This window comes from Trachypithecus francoisi, unplaced genomic scaffold (assembly GCF_009764315.1).
Source record: "Trachypithecus francoisi isolate TF-2019V2 unplaced genomic scaffold, Tfra_2.0 Lachesis_group12, whole genome shotgun sequence".
In the NCBI taxonomy this organism is placed as follows: Eukaryota; Metazoa; Chordata; class Mammalia; order Primates; family Cercopithecidae; genus Trachypithecus; species Trachypithecus francoisi.
In genome coordinates this window covers 15833022-15853776 of record NW_022681457.1, presented here as the reverse complement: position 1 = coordinate 15853776, position 20755 = coordinate 15833022, and the positions used below count along the sequence as shown (strand labels likewise).

The window sequence follows — 20755 nt, the reverse complement described above, 5'->3', positions numbered from 1 at the left end:
ACATCCTTTCCTTAGATTTATCTGGGACAAGGCTGCAAGTTTCTAAAAGAAACTTTTATGGAAATTCTGTTCTTGAGGATGCAAACTCATCATTTAGTGCCCCCTTTTCCATCCAGGCCTGGATCCTTCCTTTGTCCCACCTTTTTTTTTTTTTTTTTGAGACAGGGATCTTACTCTGTTGCCCAGGCTGGAGTGCAGTGGTGCAGTCATAGCTCACTGCAGCCTAGAGCTCCTAGGCTCGACCAACTCTCCTGCCTCAGCCTCCTGAGTAGCTGGACTACAGATGTGAGCCACTGAGCCCGGCCTGTTCCACATTTCTTGAGCATCTGCTGCATGCCAGGCTCAGCAAAATGAGGAGGAGGAGCCCGGAGGATAGTTCATTCCATGATTCACTCATTCATTTCTTTTCAGTCATTCATTAATTGCTCCTTTCACCGTTATTGTTTATTCACTCATTCTCCAGTCAATTAAACATGTACTGAGCCTGTGCTCGGTACAGAGTGGGGTTTGGTCACAGAGATGACCAGGATAGAATATGATTCCTGCTTCACAGAGCTCAAACGTTGTCTGACAAGGATGGCCCAGAATGCTCGGGGCTGGGAGGGAGGAAGCCCAGGCAGAAAGGTCAGGGCCCAGATGGGAGACGTGCAGGGGCTATGGGAGACGCGGCATTTGCCCCAGGCTTGTGGTGGGTGAGGTGTGAACACAGAGGTATTAAGATGGACTAATCGCTGCGCCTCCTCACCATCCCAGTCATTTATTTATCTGGGGGCACATTTCCCACCCTGTGGGAGGAGTGGGAGGGGTTTCTACATCCACAAGGGGGCAAAGCCATACAGAGCTGGGGACTGGGGCCCTGGGGGTCTTAGACCTGGCTTCCCCCTCAAACTATGACATTCAGGGCAAGTCACTTAGAGCTTCAGCTTGCCTGGCCCCTCAGCTGGAACCTGTGTGTGAGGTGCTGTTCTTTTTTTTTTTTTTTTTTTTTTGAGATGGAGTCTCACTCTGTCACCCAGGCTGGAGTGTTGTCAGGCGATCTTGCCTCACTGCAACCTCTGCCTCCTGAGTTCAAGCAATTCTCCAGCTTCAGCCTCCTGAGTAGCTGGGATCACAGGCAAGAGCCACCATGTTCAGCTAATTTTTGTATTTTTGGTAGAGACAGGGTTTCACCATGTTGGCCAGGCTGGTCTCAAACTCCTGACTCCAAGTGATCCACCTGCCTCGGCCCCCCAAAGTGCTGGGATTACAGGCGTGAGCCACTGTGCCCAGCCGCTAGGTGCTGTTCTTTTTTGCATTTTGCATGTGAGGCTCAGAGAGGGAAACTGACTTGCCCAGAGTCATGGCCAGGAAGTGCCACAGCCTGGATTTGAACCCTGTTGCTTTCTTTTCTTTTCTTTTTTTTAAAGACAGGGTCTTGCTTTGTTGCCCAGGCTGGAGTGCAGTGGTGCGAGCACTGCTCACGGCAGCCTCAACCTCCTGGGCTCAAACAATCCTCCTGCCTCAGCCTCCTGAGTAGCTGGGACTGCAAGTGTGTGCCACCTTGCTCGGCTAATTTTTAATTCTTTTTTTTTGTAGAGATGAGGTCTCACTATATTGCCCAGAGTGGTCTCAAACTCCTGGGCTCAAGCAATCCTCCTACTTTGGCCTCCCAAAGTGCTTGGATTACAGGCATGAGCTACCATGCCCAGCCTGTTGTTCTTTTACCCTCATGGAGACTCAGGGTCTTCCTCATCTCTAAGACTGATGCTTGACAGTTTGGCTGCTGAAGGCCTAGAGGGATTGATTTCAGCTCAATTTCAGAGGCATTTTGTCTCTCCTGGCTCCTGAGCTAAGTTAAGCAGGAGGCAGTGAGTGCTTCACTTGCTTGTCTCAGGCCCTTCCTGTTCCTTCTCTCTGGTTCTGCCTCTGGAACTGTCTCCTATACACTTTGTCTCTTTGCCTCCATCTATCCATCTATTTCTGTATCTCTGTTTCCTGCTCCCTGTCTGTTTTTCTCTCCCTCCATCTGCACCTCTGTAGCCCTGTCTGTCTTTTTGCCTCTTTCACAGACACTGTACTTTTGTTTCTCCCATCTCTTTTTCTCTCTGCCACTGTGTTTCTTGCATTCATTCATTTAACAAAAATATATCGAGCGTGCACTGTGTGCCAAGCCCTTTTCCTAGGCATTGGGGATACATCTATGAACAAAACAGACAAAAATCCCTGCCCTCATGGAAATGACATATCCTAGCATAGGAGACAGACAAGATAAATAAGTAACATATAGCATGTGTTAGATTGTGTTAAGTGCGAAGGAGAAAATTAAAGAAGGAAAGAAAGCTAGCAAGTGTTGGGGAGTGGTCAGGAGGGACCTCGTGAAGAAGGTGATCTTTGAGTAGACACTGGGGGAAGAAGCATTCCTGACAGAGGGAACAGCCAGTGCCAAGGGCCTGAGGCTTGCTCGAGGCACAGTGAGAAGGCCAGTGCAGTTATCACAGAGTGAGGGGGAAGAGTGCGAGGAGGATAAGAGTTTGGAAGGTGGGGGGGTGGGGACTGGAAGGTCAGAAAGGCCTCTGAGATTGGTCAAGTGCAGGGGCTCACTCTCATCCCAGCACTTTGGAAGACCAAGGCAGGCAGATCACTTGAGGTCAGGAGTTCGAAACCAGCCTGGCCAACATGGTGAAACCCTGTCACTACTAAAAATACAAAAATTAGCCAGGCCTGGTGATGGGCACCTGTAACCCCAGCTACTTGGGAGGCCGAGGCAGGAGAATCACCTGAACCTGGGAGGTGAGGTTGGAGTGAGCTGAGATCATGCACTCCAGCCTGGGCGACAGAGCGAGACTCCATCTCAAAAAAAAAAAAAAAAGACTCTAAGGACTCTTAGGGGGACCCTGGGAGGACAGTCTCATTCTCTCTCTCTTCCTAGGGGAGACAGACAGCAACAGGACAGGGATGCATGGGAGCCCATGTGGGATGCCCCAGCCCCATCCACTAGGCCTCTTGGGCACTTTGCCTTGCACTGTGGGCGGGAGGCCAGACTGCCCGGGGCCCATGGTCCCAGCTGACTCCAGGGTGGTGTGGCCTGGGTCCAGCCTGGTCAGTTCAGTCAGGCCAAGGGCCTGGCTCTGCCCCCAGGCATGCCCACTTCAGCTTCTCTGCGACTCTGCTGTCATCTCTCCCCACACTCTGCTCTCTTCCCTCTCTCCAACTCTGTGGCCCCCTGGTCTGTCTGTTGTCTGTGGGGCTGTCTTTTCCTGGTGGCATTTGCCACTTCTCTGCCTGTCTCTTTCTGGGCTATCCCTGACTGGACTCCTTCTGTCACTTTCCCTCTCTCTGCCTCCTCTTTCCTCATCTGCTGCTCCCTGAGTATCTTTCTGGCTCTGCCTTACTCCATCTCTTTTCTCGTCTTTTCTTACTGTCTTTCTCTCTCTCTCTCCTTCTTTCTGGTGTTTCCTCTCACTTTCTCGTTTTTTGTTTTGTTTTTTTTGTCCCTGGGTATGTCTGTCTTGGTTCTCTGTTATCTTTCTCTCTAGAATTGCCTTTTTTTCTCTGCATCTATATCTCTTTCTTTCTAAGTGCCTGTCTCTCCCTCTCCCTTTCTCTTCCTCTGTCTCTCTCTCTCTGCCCTTCTCCAGCCCTGTCCCCCCTGGCTTTGCCCCACTAGTTCCTTTCTCTCTCTTACATGTTCTCCACGCCCTTCTTTCCCTACCCAACCCAATGCCCTCACGATCCTACTGCCAGCGCCTCCCCGCTACCCCCCGGGACCTTTCCCCAGCCCTTATCTCCCCATCCCCAGGAACCAAGAAAACCAGTTACGGGCCCAGCAATGGATGCAAAAGCTACATGACCAACTTGAGTTGCAGCACTTCCTCCGAGACTGCCATGAGGTAGGAACTCCAGGTGTGCTGGGGACGGAGACACACCCTTTAGTTGGGAGGGAAGTGATCCTCCGCCGAGGTGGGGGTGGGGACGCCCCGTCTAAGTGGGTCGCGGAGTGATGGTCGCTCTAGGCCGCCAGGAGGCGCGCGGAGCAGGGTATCAGTGCGCATGCTCCGCAGGTCCCTGCCCGCCCACGCCGACTCCGGGGAAGGAAGGAGGGGCCCCGGGCGCCCCTGGCAACCGCGCGTGTCCGCGCCTGCAGGTCCCGCGGGGACGCGCGCTGATCTCACCTTTCTCTCCTGAGATTTGTGAGAATCGCTGTACCCCAGGAGAGGGGCGGGGCGGGCGATGGGGATAGGGGTTGAGGGCCGTGGGGGGGTCCAGCGGCCCTGCACCCTCCTGCAGCCAGCGATGGCTCTGAACCAAGCCCTTGCCCCTTTAAATGTGTTCAGGAATTAAGTCCCTTCCCTAAGGGATGATCTGCACACATTAGGGACGATCTCCCCTAATCCGAAATGTCCAGGCCCGCTTCCTTATTAGTGACGGTTCAGGAGACCTGCTGTCTTCCCCTCCTTCCCCTGCATTCCATAAAACGATTCTAGACTTTGGCCACATTAGAAATGGCCCAGTAAACATTTTCCTAAACCCTAAACAGAGATAGTCCTGGCCTCGAGCCCCTCCATCTGTGTGACTCAGGATCATCCCCTCCTCCATCATCACCCCGTATCTAAGTTTCTGCCAACCAAAGCTGGTTCAGGAACCAGGTCTAACCCCTAAACCTCTCAGCCTCAATTAGAGATGATTCGACCCTCCCCGCTATGTTGAAAGCCCATGGGAGATTGTTCTCTCCGCATACGAAATAAACAAGGGCCTCCATACCCTTCCTCCCTCCCCCATAACTGGGGAAGGCCTGGACTTGAGCCATTGGAGGAATCCCCTGTTCCCCATCGCCCCCACTGGAGATTGTAAGAGATGTTCCAGGTCGCCCTCCCATATCCCCTGTCCACATGTGGTGGCCAGGAGCCCGAGCTTCTTCCCACTAGAGATGGTTCAGGAGGCCCCCACCTAGGCCCTCCCCATAATCCCCACTCCCATAGTGAGGCAGTCCAAGCCCCAGGCGCCCCCTCCCAGCATTTGATTTGGTCCAGGAGCACCCGCCTCATCCCTCATGAGACTGTTCTGGACCAGGTAGCAATCATCTGAGATGGCACAGAAGCCCCCCACCCAAAGCCTTGGGGAGAGTGGTGGTTCCTCCTGCACCCCCACCTGGGGCCCCGCAAAGAGGCGGGCAGGGAGGCAGGCAGGGGGCGCACGCGGGCGGGCGCGCGGCCGCGGCGCGGGGGCGAGGGAAGGGGCGCGCGGCCGCCGGAGCCTCAGCCGTAGCCGCCGCTGCCGCTACCGTCGCAGTGGAGGGGCGAGCGCCCGCCCGCCCGCCGCAGGGACGCCCCGCCAACGCCACTGCCGCTTCAGGTCTCGGGGGCGCCCAGGGGAGGGGGTTGGCGCGCACCCCGAGGACACAGGCAGGGGAGGGGGCTCAGGCGCGTGCCCGCCCGCCGTGGCCGCGGGAGGGAGGGGCGGGGCGGCGCGGGGGCGGGCCGGGCAGGCTCCCGGACCCCCGCCCTGGGGGAGGGGCAAGGATGCCGGGAGCTGTCCGCGGTGCTGGCGCGGGCGAGACTGAGGGGCCGGCCCCCAGGGGAGGGGAGCGAAGCGGGAGGACTTCTAAGACCACTTCTAGGGTAATCTGGATTTGCCCTGAGGGTTCAGGGCGTCTCAGCCTCTCTAGGGGGGGCTCTTCTCCGGGTAATGGGGCATCTAAGATTTGCCCTGGGGTTGGGGGCTTCTCAACCTTTTGGGGGGTTTCTTTCTTGTTTTGGGGGATCTGTATTAGCTTTGGATGATGGAGGTGAATCACTTTTGTGGGGCTTGGATGATGAGGGGTCTTGGATTTTCTTTGGATATAGGGGGCTCTGACTTTGTGGGGCTTTTCCTGGGTTGTTGGATAGTCTGGTTTTGCCTTCCATGATGAATGAATCACTTTTGAGGGGGCTTTACTTTGAGGATGGGGTACCATCTCTTTAAGGGGTCTGCTTTCGTTGCGGGCTGTGGTTGCCGTTGGACTCTTCCCTATGCATCGGGAACCTGTGAATTGAGTTGGGGGGTTCAACATTGGACTTGGTTCTAGTGTGTGTATGAAGGAGTGTGATGCTGTCCTGGACCCCTAGGGAACACATGCTCAGGGAACATGGGCTGGGGTTTGACCGGCTGGGGATCTGGGATTTGTCCTTGGCTATGACTGCGTTTGCCTCCCGGCCCCGCTGAGCTGGAGTCCGTTTTGTTTTGTTTTTTTTCTTTTTGCAGGAGGGAGGAGGGAGGATCTTGTGACTGGAGTGGGGAGGAGAAAGGGGAGGAGCAAACTGTTTCAGGTGCTAGGTTTGGTCATGAGTGGGGAAGTTCTGGCTTGGGGGATAAGTCTGGTTTTTTACTGGAGGGGGTTGGGGGGTGGCTCAGAAAGCAGCCTGTGATTGATCCTGCCCAGTGCCGTGAGAGGGGCCCACTCTTGGTGCTTGCGTTTTGCATGACTGGTTTCGTTGGTGGGTGGGAGGACTAGAATTGGCTTTAGTTGTAGAATGGGGTGCTGGCTGGCTTGGGAGGTTCGATCTGATCCACGATGGCGAGTCTGTGGCTAGATTTTGGGGTAGACTGGTTTGGAGAGCCAGAACACAGCTTTGTTTTTCACATTTGACTGGGGTTGGCTTTGGTTGAGGGCTAGAACTGGTCATGGTTTGGGAATCTGTGGTCTTAGAGTCCCAGGGAAACAATTGGGGAGCCCTGTGGACTCATTAGGGGTGCTAGAACTCAATTGTGGAGGATGGATCTACTCCAGATTGGAGGGCTAGTTTAGAGACAGCTAGAGTTAGCTTTAATTGGGAGATTGTTTGGGGGATTGATCTGGCCATACTGGAGGAACTGGGGCTAGATATGGGGGCTTCATTGGATACCCTTGGGAATGGGTTGAGGCTCTTCAATTGGTCCTTATTAGGGGGTGACTAAGATTGAATGAAGGGTCTAAGTGTTGCTATGTGAGGGGTGGTCCTGAGGATGAATTGGGAGTTAGCTAAATTGGGTTAGAGAGCTTGTTTTGGGGGGATGATTTGTCTCCAAGTCTAAGGGGCTGACTGGTCCTGCCTTGGGGGCTTGTGGGAAGTTGAGGAGGGCTTCCCTCAAGACAGAGGACAGGGGGGCAAAGGACTGGGCATTCTGGGGACCCTTCCATCCATCCTCTACCCAGGAAAGGGCTTGAGCTGCACCCATCCCCAACATAAAGGCCTCACTTGCAAAGGTTTTTTCATCTTCTCTTCGTTCCACCCATACACCCTAGCAGCCCAGGTCCTGAACCTGGGACTTCCTGAAGGGAATGGGGGGCTGTGGCAGGTTGAGGGGACCGGCTGAGCCCTCCTACCCTGTTCTGTACAGCTGGATGGCTGGATCCATGAGAAGATGCTGATGGCGCGGGATGGCACGCGGGAGGACAGCCACAAGCTGCATAAGAGATGGCTCCGGCACCAGGCATTCATGGCCGAGCTGGCTCAGAATAAGGAGTGGCTGGAGAAGATTGAGAGGGTGAGGAAGCTGATGGCCCCTCTGCCTGTGCCAGGTGCAGGAGGCCTCCAGGGAGCCCACGTCTCACCTGCTGCACCCTCTGCTGCCATCCTGCTGGTCTCACACCTCTGGACTGACTCAAATCAGCTCCAGATCTGCTCCTAGCTATGTGGCTTTGAGTGATTCATGTAACCTCTTTGAGCCTCAATTTGCTCATCTGTAAAATGGCCAGCATCTCTTCTGAATGGTGCCTGTATCCTCCTGTTTGTTAAATACTTCACTTTTTCATATAACCTCCTCTACCAGATTTCTTCCATACCATTTGGGGCATTTAAAATGGAAAGTTGGGGAGATGGGCTGGGACAGCCCCTGGGAAGCCTAGGGTTAAAGTAAAATTTGGATTCTTACAGCGCTGGGTTCTAATTGTGTCTATGCCTGTTAACAGCTATGGGGCCTTAGGTAATTGTGTTAACCTCTTGGAGCCTCAGTTTGCTCTTCTATAAAATTAGGGAAATAATAAATATAGCTACTTCCTGGGCTCTGTGCACATAAAGTGCTTAACACAAGGCCACCTACCTAGGAGCTGTAATTACTATGGTCTTGTTACTTTTAATACTTAATGTTACCTAAGTAGCTCTGGGCCACTAAGAACCTTGACTTCACTCTTGGAGGGACTGAGGCAGATATTTGCTCCAAGCCTCAACCCTCAGAACTTCCCCCTACTCTGGCTGAACCCCTAGACCTGCAGCCCTGGATATACACACTCTTCTGACTCACACAGAGGCACCCAGGTTGGCGTTAAACCCTTAACTGGTCATTGATGTTTCATAAGTGGTGGCTTATGGTGAAGGCAGTCTTCTTGACTTTGAGTTTAATGGAAGTTCATTCTCTCCCTGCCTCTCTGGCTTCCTCTGTCTTTCTTTCCTCTCTGTCTGTCCTTCTATCCTTGTCTTTCTTATGGTCCTCTCCCCATGCTTCTGATTTTCTGTGCGTGTCTCTCTGTTGATCACTCTATGACTGTGTGTCCTCCCTGATTCCTTCCCATGTCTCTGTGTCCATCTGTCTGTCTCTCCATCTTTCTGTCTCCCTCCCCTCACCTCTGTCTGTCTGTCTCTCTTTTCTTGTCTCACTTCCTTGGTTTCTTCCATTTCTGGGCCTATCTCGGCATCCACCCCTCATGTCTCTCTCTCCCTATGTGTCTCCAACTCCCTGCCTCTGATTCTCTTTTCACATCTTTCCCTGTGTCCTGTCACTCTCCCACACTTCTCTGATTCTCCCCACCATCTATCTTTCTTCCCCATCTCCTGCCATCCACCCACTTGGGGCAGGAGGGCCAGCAACTGATGCAGGAGAAGCCCGAACTGGCGGCCTCTGTGCGGAAGAAGCTGGGCGAGATCCGCCAGTGCTGGGCAGAGCTGGAGAGCACCACCCAGGCCAAGGCACGGCAGCTCTTTGAGGCCAGCAAAGCAGACCAGCTGGTGCAGAGCTTTGCTGAGCTGGACAAGAAGCTCCTTCACATGGAGAGCCAGCTGCAAGACGTGGACCCTGGAGGGGACCTGGCCACTGTCAACAGTCAACTCAAGAAGCTGCAGGTATGGCCTTCCTGGCCCAGATGAGGGCTCCCTATGCCACATGGGGGCCAGGTCAGGATCCAGCCCCACTCAAGGTATTTCAAATGGAGGGGATTGAATACAGGGATTTATTTCAAACTTGTAGAAGAGTAGAAAGGGAATATTGAAGCAATCCAGCTAGTAATAACTGTTGGAAGCAGCCACCACCCCCTAAGGTATGGTGTACAAAGGGAAAAGGAAGGATCTAGAGCCACAAAGCAGTAGGTAAATGACTAGCATGCTAAAGGATTCACAGGACCCTGACACTCATTTCCTGAATGGAGAAACCAAAACCCAGGGGTAGTGGAATGACTTTGCATGGAATAACAATGACATTCATTTAGCATTCTTCTACCAGTCTCTGGGCCAAGCACTCACTGACTCCTCCCAGCAACTTCTGGAGATTGGTACTGTTATTATCCCATTTTACCAATGGGGAAACTGAGGCACAGAAAGTAAGGCACCTGGCCCAAGGACACATAGATAACCAGTGTCTCCTTTATGAAACAGGGCACTCTTAGAGAACAGACACAGCATCTGCTTTGTATTTGCTCCCAGCCTGGCAGCTCCATGCTTGGTACACAGCAGTTCACGTGGAATGACCAGAGGTGAACGTAGCCATTGCTTCTCACCTCCCAAGGAGTAATGGCTCTTGCCTTTGGTTTTCTTTTTTTGTTGTTGTTGTTGATGTTGTTGTTTGTTTTTTTCTTTGAGATAGCAACTCACTCTGTCACCCAAGTGGGAGTGTAGTGGTTTGATCTCAGTTCATTGCAGCCTCAAACTCTTGGGCTCAAGTGATTCTCCCACCTCAGCCTTCCAAATAGCTGAGATCACAAGTGCATACCACCACACCTGGATAATCTTTTTAAACTTTTTATAGAGACAGGGTCTCACCATATTGCCTAGGTTAGTCTCAAACTCTTGGGCTCAAGAAACTCTTCTGCCTCAGCCTTCCAAAGTACTGGGATTACAGGTGTGAGCCATGGTATCTGGCCCACGTTGCTCCTGCTTTTTCCTGTCAGGAACAATGCCTGACTGACTGATGGGAAACTGAGGTTCCAGAAGGTGAGAAGTGAACTTACTTGTCCAGAGTAGCAAATAGCAAAGCCTGGATTTCAATCCAGGGCCCTTGACTCTTCACTCCTCCTTTTTGATATACTTCCTGGGTAGTTGTGTATACTTCCTGGGTAGTGCTTGGCATAGTGTATGGCAAAAAAAAAAAAGGCTAGTAAGAAATGCATAATGACACTGATTAGTATTTATTCATTCATCTCGGTGGCAAATAATTATTAGGTACCTACTATATGCCAGGCACTTTTCTGGGTGTTGGGATATAGCAGTGGGCAAAATGGATGAAAAGTTATTGCCTTTGGCTGGGCGCGGTGGCTCAAGCCTGTAATCCCAGCACTTTGGGAGGCCGAGACAGGCGGATCACGAGGTCAGGAGATCGAGACCATCCTGGCTAACACGGTGAAACCCCGTCTCTACTAAAAATACAAAAAATTAGCCCGGCGTGCTGGCGGGCACCTGTAGTCCCAGCTACTCAGGAGGCTGAGGCAGGAGAATGGCGTGAACCCGGGAGGCGGAGCTTGCAGTGAGCTGAGATCCGGCCACTGCACTCCAGCCTGGGCGACAGAGTGAGACTCCGTCTCAAAAAAAAAAAAAAAAAGAAAGAAAAAGAAAAGTTATTGGCTTCATGGTGATCCCATTCTGGTTGGGGGAACAGGCAAAAGAACAAAAAGACAAACAGATCTGAATGTGATGGCCAATGAAGTCAGTTCGTTCTCTCCCCCTCCTCCTCCCCTTCCCCCCCTTCCTTCCTTCCTTCCTTCCTTCCTTCCTTCCTTCCTTCCTTCCTCCCTCCTTCCTTCCCTTCCCTCCCTTCCCTTCCCTTCCTTCCCTTCCCTTCCCTTCCTTCCCTTTCTCTCTCTCTCTCTCTCTCTCTCTCTCTCTCTCTCTCTCTCTCTTTTTCTTTCGTTGGAGTCTTGCTCTGTCACCCAGGCTGGAGTGCAGTGGTGCAGTCTCGGCTCACTGCAACCTCTACCTCCCAGGTTCAAGCAATTCTCCTGCCTCAGCCTCCTGAGTAGCTGGGATTACAGGCATGTGCCACCATGCCCAGCTAATTTTTATATTTTTAGTAGAGACGGGGTTTCACCATGTTGGCCAGGCTGGTCTCAAACTCCTGACTGCAGGTGATTCACCCACCTTGGCCTCCCAAAGTGCTGGGATTGCAGGCGTGAGCCACCATGCCCAGCCAATGAAGTCACTACTTTATATAGAGTAGCAGTTCTCAAATGTCTGGGTTTCTAGGACCCCCTTACACTCTTAAACTTCACTGAGATCCTCAGAAAGCTTTGTCTGTGTGGGTTAGACCTATTGACATTCACTGTATTAAAAATGAAAATTGAGGCCAGGCATAGTGGCTCATGCCTGTATCCCAGCACTTTGGGAGGCCGAGGCAGGAGGATTGCTTGAACCTAGGAGTTTGAGACTAGCCTGGGCAACAGAGCAAGAGCCTGTCTCTATTTTATTTTATTTCATTATTTGAGCCAGGATCTCACTCTGTCAGCAGGCTGGAGTGCAGTGGTGTGATCACGGCTCACTGCAGCCTCAACCTCTGAGGCTCAAGTGACGTTCCTCCCTCAGTCCCGCAAGTAGCTGGTACTACAGACCCATACCACCATGCCTGACTGATTTTTTTTTAAGAGACAGAATCTCACTATGTTGTCCAGTCTTTATCTCTTTTATTAAACTAAAAAAAAAAAAAAAAAAATTAAAAGAGTCTGGCTCTGTTGCCCAGGCTGGAGTGTAGTGATGTGATCTTGGCTCACTGCAACCTCCGCCTCCTGGGTTCAAGCAATTCTCCTGCCTCAGTCTCTGGAGTAGCTGGGATTACAGGCCTGTGCCACCACACCTGGCTAATTTTTGTATTTTTAGTAGAGATGGGGTTTCACCATGTTGCCCAGGCTGGTCTTGAACTCCTGACCTCAGGTGATCTGGCTGCCTTGCCTTCCCAAAGTGCTGGGATTACAGGCATGAGCCATGGCACCCAGCCTGTAGTTCTGTTTCATGTCTAGAATAGAAGAGAGCTGGCTTCTCCCATCTGTGTCTGTATTCAATCCATTTCACTAGCACAGGTCATTAGGTCTCTGAAAAATGCTGCTGCATGCTGGGGAGAGAATGAGAATGGTGAAGGCAAATAACATCTTAGTATTTTTATAAAAATAGTTGTAACCTTGGAGATGCCTTGAAAAGATCTCAGGGATCCCCAGGGGTTCCTTGGCCACAGTTTGAGAACTGCTGATGTACATGATGTGCTGGGCACCGTTAACTCCTCTGTCCTCCCCAGCAGCCCCGTGAGGGAGGTCCTGTTATTACCCCTACCCAGGAGAAAACCACAGCAGAGAAAGGATCCGTGGCTCACAGAGGTCACATGGCTACCAAGTGGCTATTCAATACCACCTTTAGTCCCTCCCTGAGCCTCTGTCCGCCCTCTTAAATAGGACTCTATCATCAGTGCAGGTCTTCCAGGGCCAGGTGGGGTTGTGCACAGAAAGGAGCCATTTAGCACAGTGCCCAGGATGTGGTAAGCCTGCAAGAAAGGGGCATCTGACTGTTAGGGTCGCAGCCAGAAACAAAAGGCAGGCTCACCTGTAGAAAACTTGAGTTTCTTGACAAAGGTGTGAGTGGAGAATGGGAAGCTGCAGGAAGCATATAGGGCTGTGGGACTCATGGAGGGGAGCCTTTGCTCCCCCCTAGCCAGAGAAGGCAGGGAAGGAGAAGTTATTGGAACTTGGAAGGGGAGAGTCTCGAGACAGGAGCTGGGACTCTTAGTCAAGAACGCAGCCATGGCCAGGCGCGGTGGCTCACACCTGTAATCCCAGCACTTTCGCAGGCCAAGGTGGGTGGCTCACTTGAGGTCAGGAATTCAAGACCCACCTGGGCAACATGGCAAAACCCCGTCTCTACTAAAAATACAAAAATTAGCCGAGTGTGGTGGCAACGTGCCTGTAATCCCAGCTACTCGAGAGGCTGGGGCATGAGAATCACTTGAACTTGGGAGGCGGAGGTTGCAGTGAGGCAAGATTGCACCACTGCACTCCAGCCTGGGTGACACAGTAAGACTCTGTCTCAAAAAAAAAAAAAAAAAAGAACGGCAGCCAGACCATGGCACCATAGCAGGGAAGAGCCAGGAGATAATACCCCAGACTCACTTTCCTCTGGGCTTCCCTATGCCAACCAGGGCTGGCTTTGTGGGTGTTTGCCCATGCAGTGGCACAGGGCTCCATGCTTAGTTTAATGCCCTACTATTGATGTCTTGAATTTTTTTTGTTTTGGAGACAGTTTCTCCCTCTGTCGCCCAGGCTGAAGTGCAATGGCATGATCATGGCTCACTACAGCCGTGAACTCCTGGGCTCAAGTGAACCTCTCACCTCAGCCTCCTGAGTAGCTGGGACTACAGGCGTGTGCCACCATGCCCAGATAATTTTTGTATTATTTTGTAGAGATGGGGGTCTCACTATGTTGCCCAGGCTGGTCTCAAACTCCTGGCCTCAAGTTATCCTCCTGCCTTAGTCTCCCAAAGTGCTGGGATTACAGGGGTGAGGCACTGCCCCTGGACAAAATTCTTAATAAATATTTGAACAAGGGACCTTGTGTTTTCCATTTTGCACTGAAAATTATAAGCCATTTTTGAGGCCAACCCACATGGGAGCCAGAGGACAGGAGGGCTGGTCCATGCAGGTCAGTCCTGCACAGGGCAGGGTGAAGAAGCTTGGACTATGGGTCTCAAGCTCCCAGGCTGAAGCAATCTGCTCACCTTGGCCTCCCAAAGTGCTGGGATTACAGGCGTAAGCCACCGCCCCCGTCTATTGCTAGGGTTCATAATTATCTTGCAGTGATTACTAATTCTTCCCCAGCAGTGTATTGCAGTGGCTGAAGGCACAGACTCAGGACTCCAGCAGGTCTGGTTCTGAGTCACAGCTCCCCCACCTGCTGCCTATGTCTCTCCCTCTGAGCCTCGGAAGCCTTCTCCTTGCAATGGGAAGGACCTCAATGCTCACCCCCTGGTGGATAGCGGAAGTGTGGGAAGCAGCACAGTGAAGGGCATGAACGCTGGAGCTGGGCTGCCTGGGTCAAGGCCTGGCTGTGTGCCTTATCACCTGGGTAGCCCAAGGAGGCGACTTTTCTCTCTGTGCTTCAGTTTATTTTTCTTTTTTTAAGAGGGAGTCTCACTCTGTTGCCCAGACTGGAGAGCAGTGGCATGATCTTGGCTCACTGCAACCTCCGCCTCCTGGGTTCAAGTGATTCTCTTGCCTCAGCCTCCTGAGTAACTGGGATTACAGGCACCTGCCACCAAGCCTGGCTAATTTTTGTATTTTTAGTAGAGACGGGGTTTCACCATGTTGGCCAGGCTGGTCTCGAACTCCTGACGTCAAGGGATCCACCCACCTCGGCCTCCCAAAGTGCTGGGATTACAGGCGTGAGCCACCGCGCCCGGCTGTGCCTCATTTTCTTCTTCAGTAAAATGGGCATAATGATATTTCTGACCTCATAAGGACATTGTGAAGGTGAAAAGATATAATACATTAAGTGGTTTCAGAACTGCTGACCCAACAAATCTAAGATTCAATATTTATTCACAGGTCTTTAATTTTTTCTTTTTTTTTTTTTCAGACCAAGTTTTGCTCTTGTCGCCCAGGCTGGAGTGCAATGGCACAATCTTGGCTCGCTGCAACCCTCCGCCTCCCGGGTTCAAGCGATTCTCCTGCCTTAGCCTCCTGAGTAGCTGGGATTACAGGCACCCGCCACCATGCCTGGCTAATTTTTGTATTTTTAGTAGAGATGGGGTTTCGTCATGTTGGCCAGGCTGGTCCCGAACTCCTGACCTCAAGTGATCCACCTGCCTCGGCCTCCCAAAGTACTGGAATAATAGGTGTGAACCACCATGCCTAGCCAGTCTTTAATTTGAACTGTCCTAAATCTGAGAGCGTATCATCATCACTCTACTGTTTTCAAAAGCTAGTTTTCACCTTCACTTTGGTTATGTTACTTATGTGATACACAGTTACTTCATTTGTTTTTGTTCATATTCCATTTGGGGCATTTACCCCTCCCCATGCTGCTTTTTAATTTTAATATGTTTTTATTTCTTAATAGCTAGGGTCTCTCTATGTTACCCAGGCTGGTCACAGACTCCTGGGCTCAAATAGTCCTCCCGCCTTAGCCCCCCAAAGTGCTGGGATTATTTGCATGAGCCACTGTGCCTGGCCCCAAAACACGTTTTAAAAAGGCAACATGGATGATTGGGCACAGTGACTCATGCCTGTAATCCCAGTAATTTGGGAGGCCAAGGCAGGAGGATTGCTTAAGCCCAGGAGTTCCAGACCAGCCTGGGCCACATAGCAAGATCCACATGCCTGTGGTCCCAGCTACTCAGAAGGCTGAATTGGGAGGATCACTTGAGTCTAGGAGGTTGAAGCTGCAGTGAGCCGTGATGGTGTCACTGCACTCCAATCTGGTAGACAGAGTGAGACCCCCATCTCAAAAAAAAAAAAAGAAGTAATTTGAAGGTGGTAAATGAAATATTTTTATAGTGTTAAAAGTTAGAACCATCTTTAGCTCACTTGCTTTTGCCAGATTGCCTGCCCAGGTCCTTGTGTGGCTGAGCGCTCTCTCCCCAGCAGTCCACATGAGCTCCTGTTTCCTCTTATCCTTGCCAACACTTGGTATTGTCAGACGTTTTAGATTTTTCCCAGTCCGATGGCTAGGAAGTGGTACCTCACTGCAGTGTGTGTATTTGCATTTTTTTCTAATGCAACTGGTGAGCTTGACCATCTTTGACCCTCTTTTGTACTATTTAGGTTTTAGAGGAAGGAGTTGGGGCCTCCTGCTTTAGCCAGAGTACAGAGTTAGCTCTTCCCTCCCCGCAGGGGGTTCAATCTCGACCAAGCCCAGCAAACCATGAGATGGGGGTCCCCATTGTTCAAGGGAGAGGCTGAAGCCCAGAGGGGACAAGGGAGTAGCCCTGGGGTCACACAGTGATGGGTACCGGAGGCAGGCTCCAGCACGAGACTACCTGACCCTTTTCCCAGCAGAGGGAGCCCGAGGCAAGAAGTGACTGTGTGAGCCATGGCACCCAGATGAAGCCCAGCTGCCCCTCAGGAGCTGCCACTGGGGAAGGGACCTGCCAAGGCCCCACTATCCCCTCGGGCATACACAGGAGGGGGGTCGGCTGCCATCCAGCCTGGCACGTTTCCTGGCTGTCCCATCCACCCTGAGGGCACTGGGGCCAGGCTGGGCTGGGGGAGGTGCTGGCTTGGGGTCTGAGGTGTGTAGTGGTGTGTGCTATGTGAGCCATTTGTCCCCCTCAGCCTCTCTCCAGGCCTGTGTCTCTGTCCTTGTCCCTTAGCCTTTCTGTGTCCCTTAGTTTCTGCCTCTCATCGCTGCCTCTCTGCCTCTCTCTGTCATCCCGTCCTCATCTCTGTGTCTCTCTCTTCCCTTTGTGTCCCTCTCTGTCCTACTCTCTCACTCCCTTCTCTCTGTCTATTTGTTTACTTTGAGACAGAGTCTTACTCTGTCACCCAGGCTGGAGTGCAGTGGCGCAATCTCAGCTCACTGCAACCTCTGCCTCCCAGGTTCAAGTGATTCTCCTGCCTCAGCCTCCCGAGTAGCTGGGATTATAGTCATGAGCCACCATGCCCGGCTAATTTTTGTATTTTTAGTAGAGATAGGGTTTCACCATGTTGGCCAGGTTGGTCTTGAACTCCTGATCACAGGTGATCTGCCTACCTCGGTCTCCCAAAGTGCTGGGATTACAGGCGTGAGCCATCACCCCAGTCTCTCTGTCTCTTTTTCTTTGACTTCTCTGTCTCTGCCTCCTTCCCTTGTTCCTCATATCCTCCTTGTGTCCTCTCCCTTGTCCCCCACCACACCTGCTGCAGCAGGCTCCCTGGGAGTCCACCTCCCAGGTCCTGGCCACATGACCCAGAATCCTCTCTTGGGGCCTCTTGCCAGGCTGTGCTTCCTGACCAAGAAGCCAGATGGTGGAGTCTCAAGTCCCGGCTCCCCAGCCCTCAGGGACCTGGCCAGCTGGTCGGCCTCGGCCGCAGGCTCCTGCTTGGAGGGGTGGGGGCTGGTCTCCTGCCATCTGAGAAAATGCACTAGAGGCTTTGCAGCTGCGAGGCTCTGTCCCTGGGGACCCCACACTTTTTCCAGGCCCACCCCCACCCTAAGCAAAGCTCTTTCTCTGGCCAGGGAAACACCCTCCTCCCCGTGTTCTACTTCTCTGTCTCATGTTTTTGTATCCAGCTCAGCATGGCCTGGAAGAGGAGTGCAGATTCAGGGGCTTATACCATCCCAGTCCTTGCCCTATTGTGACTCAAGGCAAGGGACTCCACCTTCCTTTCTTTTTCTTTCCTTCTTTCTCTCTTTCTTTTCTTTCTTTCTTTCACAGAGTCTCACTCTGTTGCCCAGGCTGGAGTGCAGTGGCACAATCTCGGCTAATTATGTCTTCATAATTCACAAATTATGTCTTCAGTTTATGAAGATGCTGGCTCAGGGTCTGAGGGGTGATCAGTAACTCAAATTATGTCTTCACAGATCTCCTTGTCTTCATTTCTGAGCACCACTTTCTTCTGTGTTGACCTCATTGTCAGGGAGTCCCAGACGTTGGCAGGATGACCCCAGGATGCCTGACCTATCTCCTCCCAACTTAGGAAGTCCATGGGAAAGAGAGTATCTCTTCTGTGCACACACACTTTCCTGGAAAAAGTGGGGACAGTGACTGGGCACAGTGGCTCACACCTGTAATCCCACACTTTAGGAGGCCAAGATGGGAGGGATTGCTTGAGGCCAGGAGTTTGAGACCAGCCTGGCCAACATAGTGAGACCCTACCTCTACCAAAAAAGAAAAAGTGGGAAGAGTTTTCATTGGCCCATCTGAGGTCACATGTTCATCTCTGACCCAATCTTTGTGACCAGGGTGTTTTCAGTGTTCTGATTGGCCCCACTTGTGTCATGTGATTACCCATGGCTCTCTAGGTTTCATTTGCCCTTCAGGAAGCTCAGGACCTGAGAGTGAGTTTTGATGTATTTGGAAGGAGAGGATGGATTCTGGGCAGGCAAAACCAACAACTCTGCACTACAGAACCTTGAAACAAGAAGTCTTGGCTTGGTTCTTGAGTTTGGGGTTTTGTTTTGCAGTCATTTGCCATAATCTGCTACCACTTAATTTTTTAATTGTTATTTTGTTTTCTTCTCTAGCTTTCCTCCATCTGTTTAGAATTACAAGGGTAATATATAAATACATTCTTTTGGGAAAATTTGTACTAACCCAGCAGTCTTCAGTAGAACGTAAAGTCTCACTGCGATCTGCCTCGCAATCCCACATCCCAGAGGGAGCCTCAATTATTTGGTGTGCATCCATCTAGACCTCCTTCTGTGCATTTACAAGTGTACCTATATGGATGTTTAGTGTTTTTATTTTATTTGCTTTTCATGTTTAATTTCAATTTTTGAATAAATAAATTTTCATGGTTAAGACATCAAAACCTCTAGGGAAATCCCATGGGAAAATTATCCATCCCCTTCATCCCTGTACCCCATTCATTAAGTTCTCATCCCCCCAATAAGTACCATCTGTTATGAACTTCTTGTTTACTCCAGGGAATTTTTATGCATGTGCAATCCACTACAAATTTATATTCTGCTTCTGCTGTGCTGCTGCTGCTCCTTCTCCTCCTCATCCCCCTCCTCCTCCTCCTCCCTCCTCCCTTTTTTGAGATGGAGTTTCACTCTTGTTGTCCAGGCTGGAGTGCAGTGGCATGATCTCAGCTCACTGCAACCTCTGCCTCCCGGATTCAAGTGATTCTCCTGCCTCAGGCTCCCAAGTAGCTGGGATTACAAGTGTCTGCCATCACGCCTGGCTAATTTTTTGTATTTTTAGTAGAGATGGGGTTTCACCATGTTGACCAGGCTGGTCTCCAACTCCTGACCTCAGGTGATTCACTCGCCTCGGCCTCCTAAAGTGCTAGGATTACAGGCGTGAGCCACCGCACCCCGCATGCTTTTTCTTCTTAACAGTAACATTTGGCTATTATTCCATATTGGTCTGGATTTGTTTAACCATTTTACTGTTTGTTTGTTTTTTTTTTTTCAAGAGAGGGAGTCTAGCTATGTTGCCCAGGCTGGTCTCGATCTCCTGGGCTCAAGCAATCCTCCCACCTCAACCTCTTGAGTAGCTGGGATTACAGGCATGAGCTGCTGCACCTGACTTAACCATTTCTCTCTTGATGGGCATTGAGGTTGCTTCCAATTTTTTTCCCATTACAAACTCTGCTGTGACTACAACTTTGTGCATCTGTGCCAGTATTTCTTTTTTCTTCTTTAAAATTTTTTTTATTATTATTTTAAATTTTTTTTTCAAGATGGAGTCTTGCTCTGTCACCCAGGCTGAAGTGGCACGATCTCAGCTCACTGCAACCTCTGCCTCCCAAGTTCAAGCAGTTCTCCTGCCTCAGCCTCCCAAGAAGCTGGGATTATAGGCATGCATTACCACACCTAGCTAATTTTTGTATTTTTAGTAGAGACGGGGTTTTACCATGTTGGCCAGGCTGGTCTTGAACTCCTGACCTTGTGACCCACCTGCCTTGGCCTCCCATAGTGCTGAGATTACAGGCGTGAGCCACTGCACCTGGCCTATGACAGTATTTCTTTAGTCATATTCCTAGAAGTGCAAGTGCTAGGTCAAGCAGATGTGTATTTTGCATTTTGATGCAAAGACCTGCCAAATTGCCTTCCAAAAAGGCTCTACCAGTTTACACCACCACTGACAGTGGCTGAGTGTGCCTGTCTCCCAGGATCTTTGCCAGCATTAGATACTATAAGTGTTTTACATTTTTGCCAACCTAATGTGTAGAAAAGGATGTCTTGACCAGGCGCAGTGACTCACTCCTGTAATCTCAGCACTTTGAGAGGCCAAGGTGGGTGGATCACCTGAAGTCAGGAGTTCAAGACCAACCTGGCCAACATGGTGAAACCCCATCTCTGCTAAAAATACAAAATTAACCAGGCATGGTAACATGTGCCTGTAATCCCAGCTACTCGAGAGGTTGAGGCAGGAGAATCACTTGAACCGAGGAGGCAGAGGTTGCAGTGAGCCGAGACCATGCCATTGCACTCCAGCCTGGGCAAAAAGAGTGAAACTCCGTCTCAAAAAAAAAAAAAAAAAAAAGAAAAGAAAAAAGAAAAGGATATCTTGTTTTAATTTCTATTTTCCAGCTGATTAATAAGACTGGGCATCTTTTCATATGCTTATTTGTCTGTTGCCTGTTCACATCTGATGCCCATTTCTCTTTTTGGGCAACCTTTTTTTGCTGATATCATTCATGTATGCACTGAACAAATCTTAATTGGAGGCCTACTGTGTACCAGAAATTGTTCTAGGTTTTCAAGAATACAGCAGTGAGTGTGACAGAGCCCCTTCCATCATGTGGGTCACATTCTGGAAGCAGGGGACCAATAAAAATACACAAGTACCTGAGTGCAGTGGCTCACACCTGTAATCCCAGCACTTTGGAAGGCCAATGTGAGAATAGTTTGAGTCCAGGCATTCAAGACCAGCCTGGGCAACATAGCAAGACCCCATCTTTATGACAAATTTCAAAAATGAGCTGGGCATGGTG

At 50.9% G+C, this 20755-nt stretch overlaps 1 protein-coding gene across 5 annotated transcripts in view; it reads left to right on the top strand.

The window, feature by feature from the left end:
* The window catches only part of SPTBN4 (spectrin beta, non-erythrocytic 4), a 117578-nt gene that overhangs the window by 66457 nt on the left and 30366 nt on the right, over window positions 1-20755 (top strand). For 4 of the 5 annotated variants that reach the window (XR_004440579.1, XM_033224963.1, XM_033224965.1 and 1 more), the window contains exons 18-20: window positions 3779-3869; window positions 7336-7482; window positions 8790-9053. Coding sequence is in view for 4 of the 5 variants with exons in the window: in XM_033224963.1 (XP_033080854.1) it covers window positions 3779-3869; window positions 7336-7482; window positions 8790-9053 (502 nt within the window). In the remaining variant the exon portion in view is untranslated. Of the gene's footprint in view, window positions 1-3778; window positions 3870-5213; window positions 5332-7335; window positions 7483-8789; window positions 9054-20755 lie in introns of those variants that run through there. The other variant, XM_033224967.1, reaches the window with a different exon arrangement.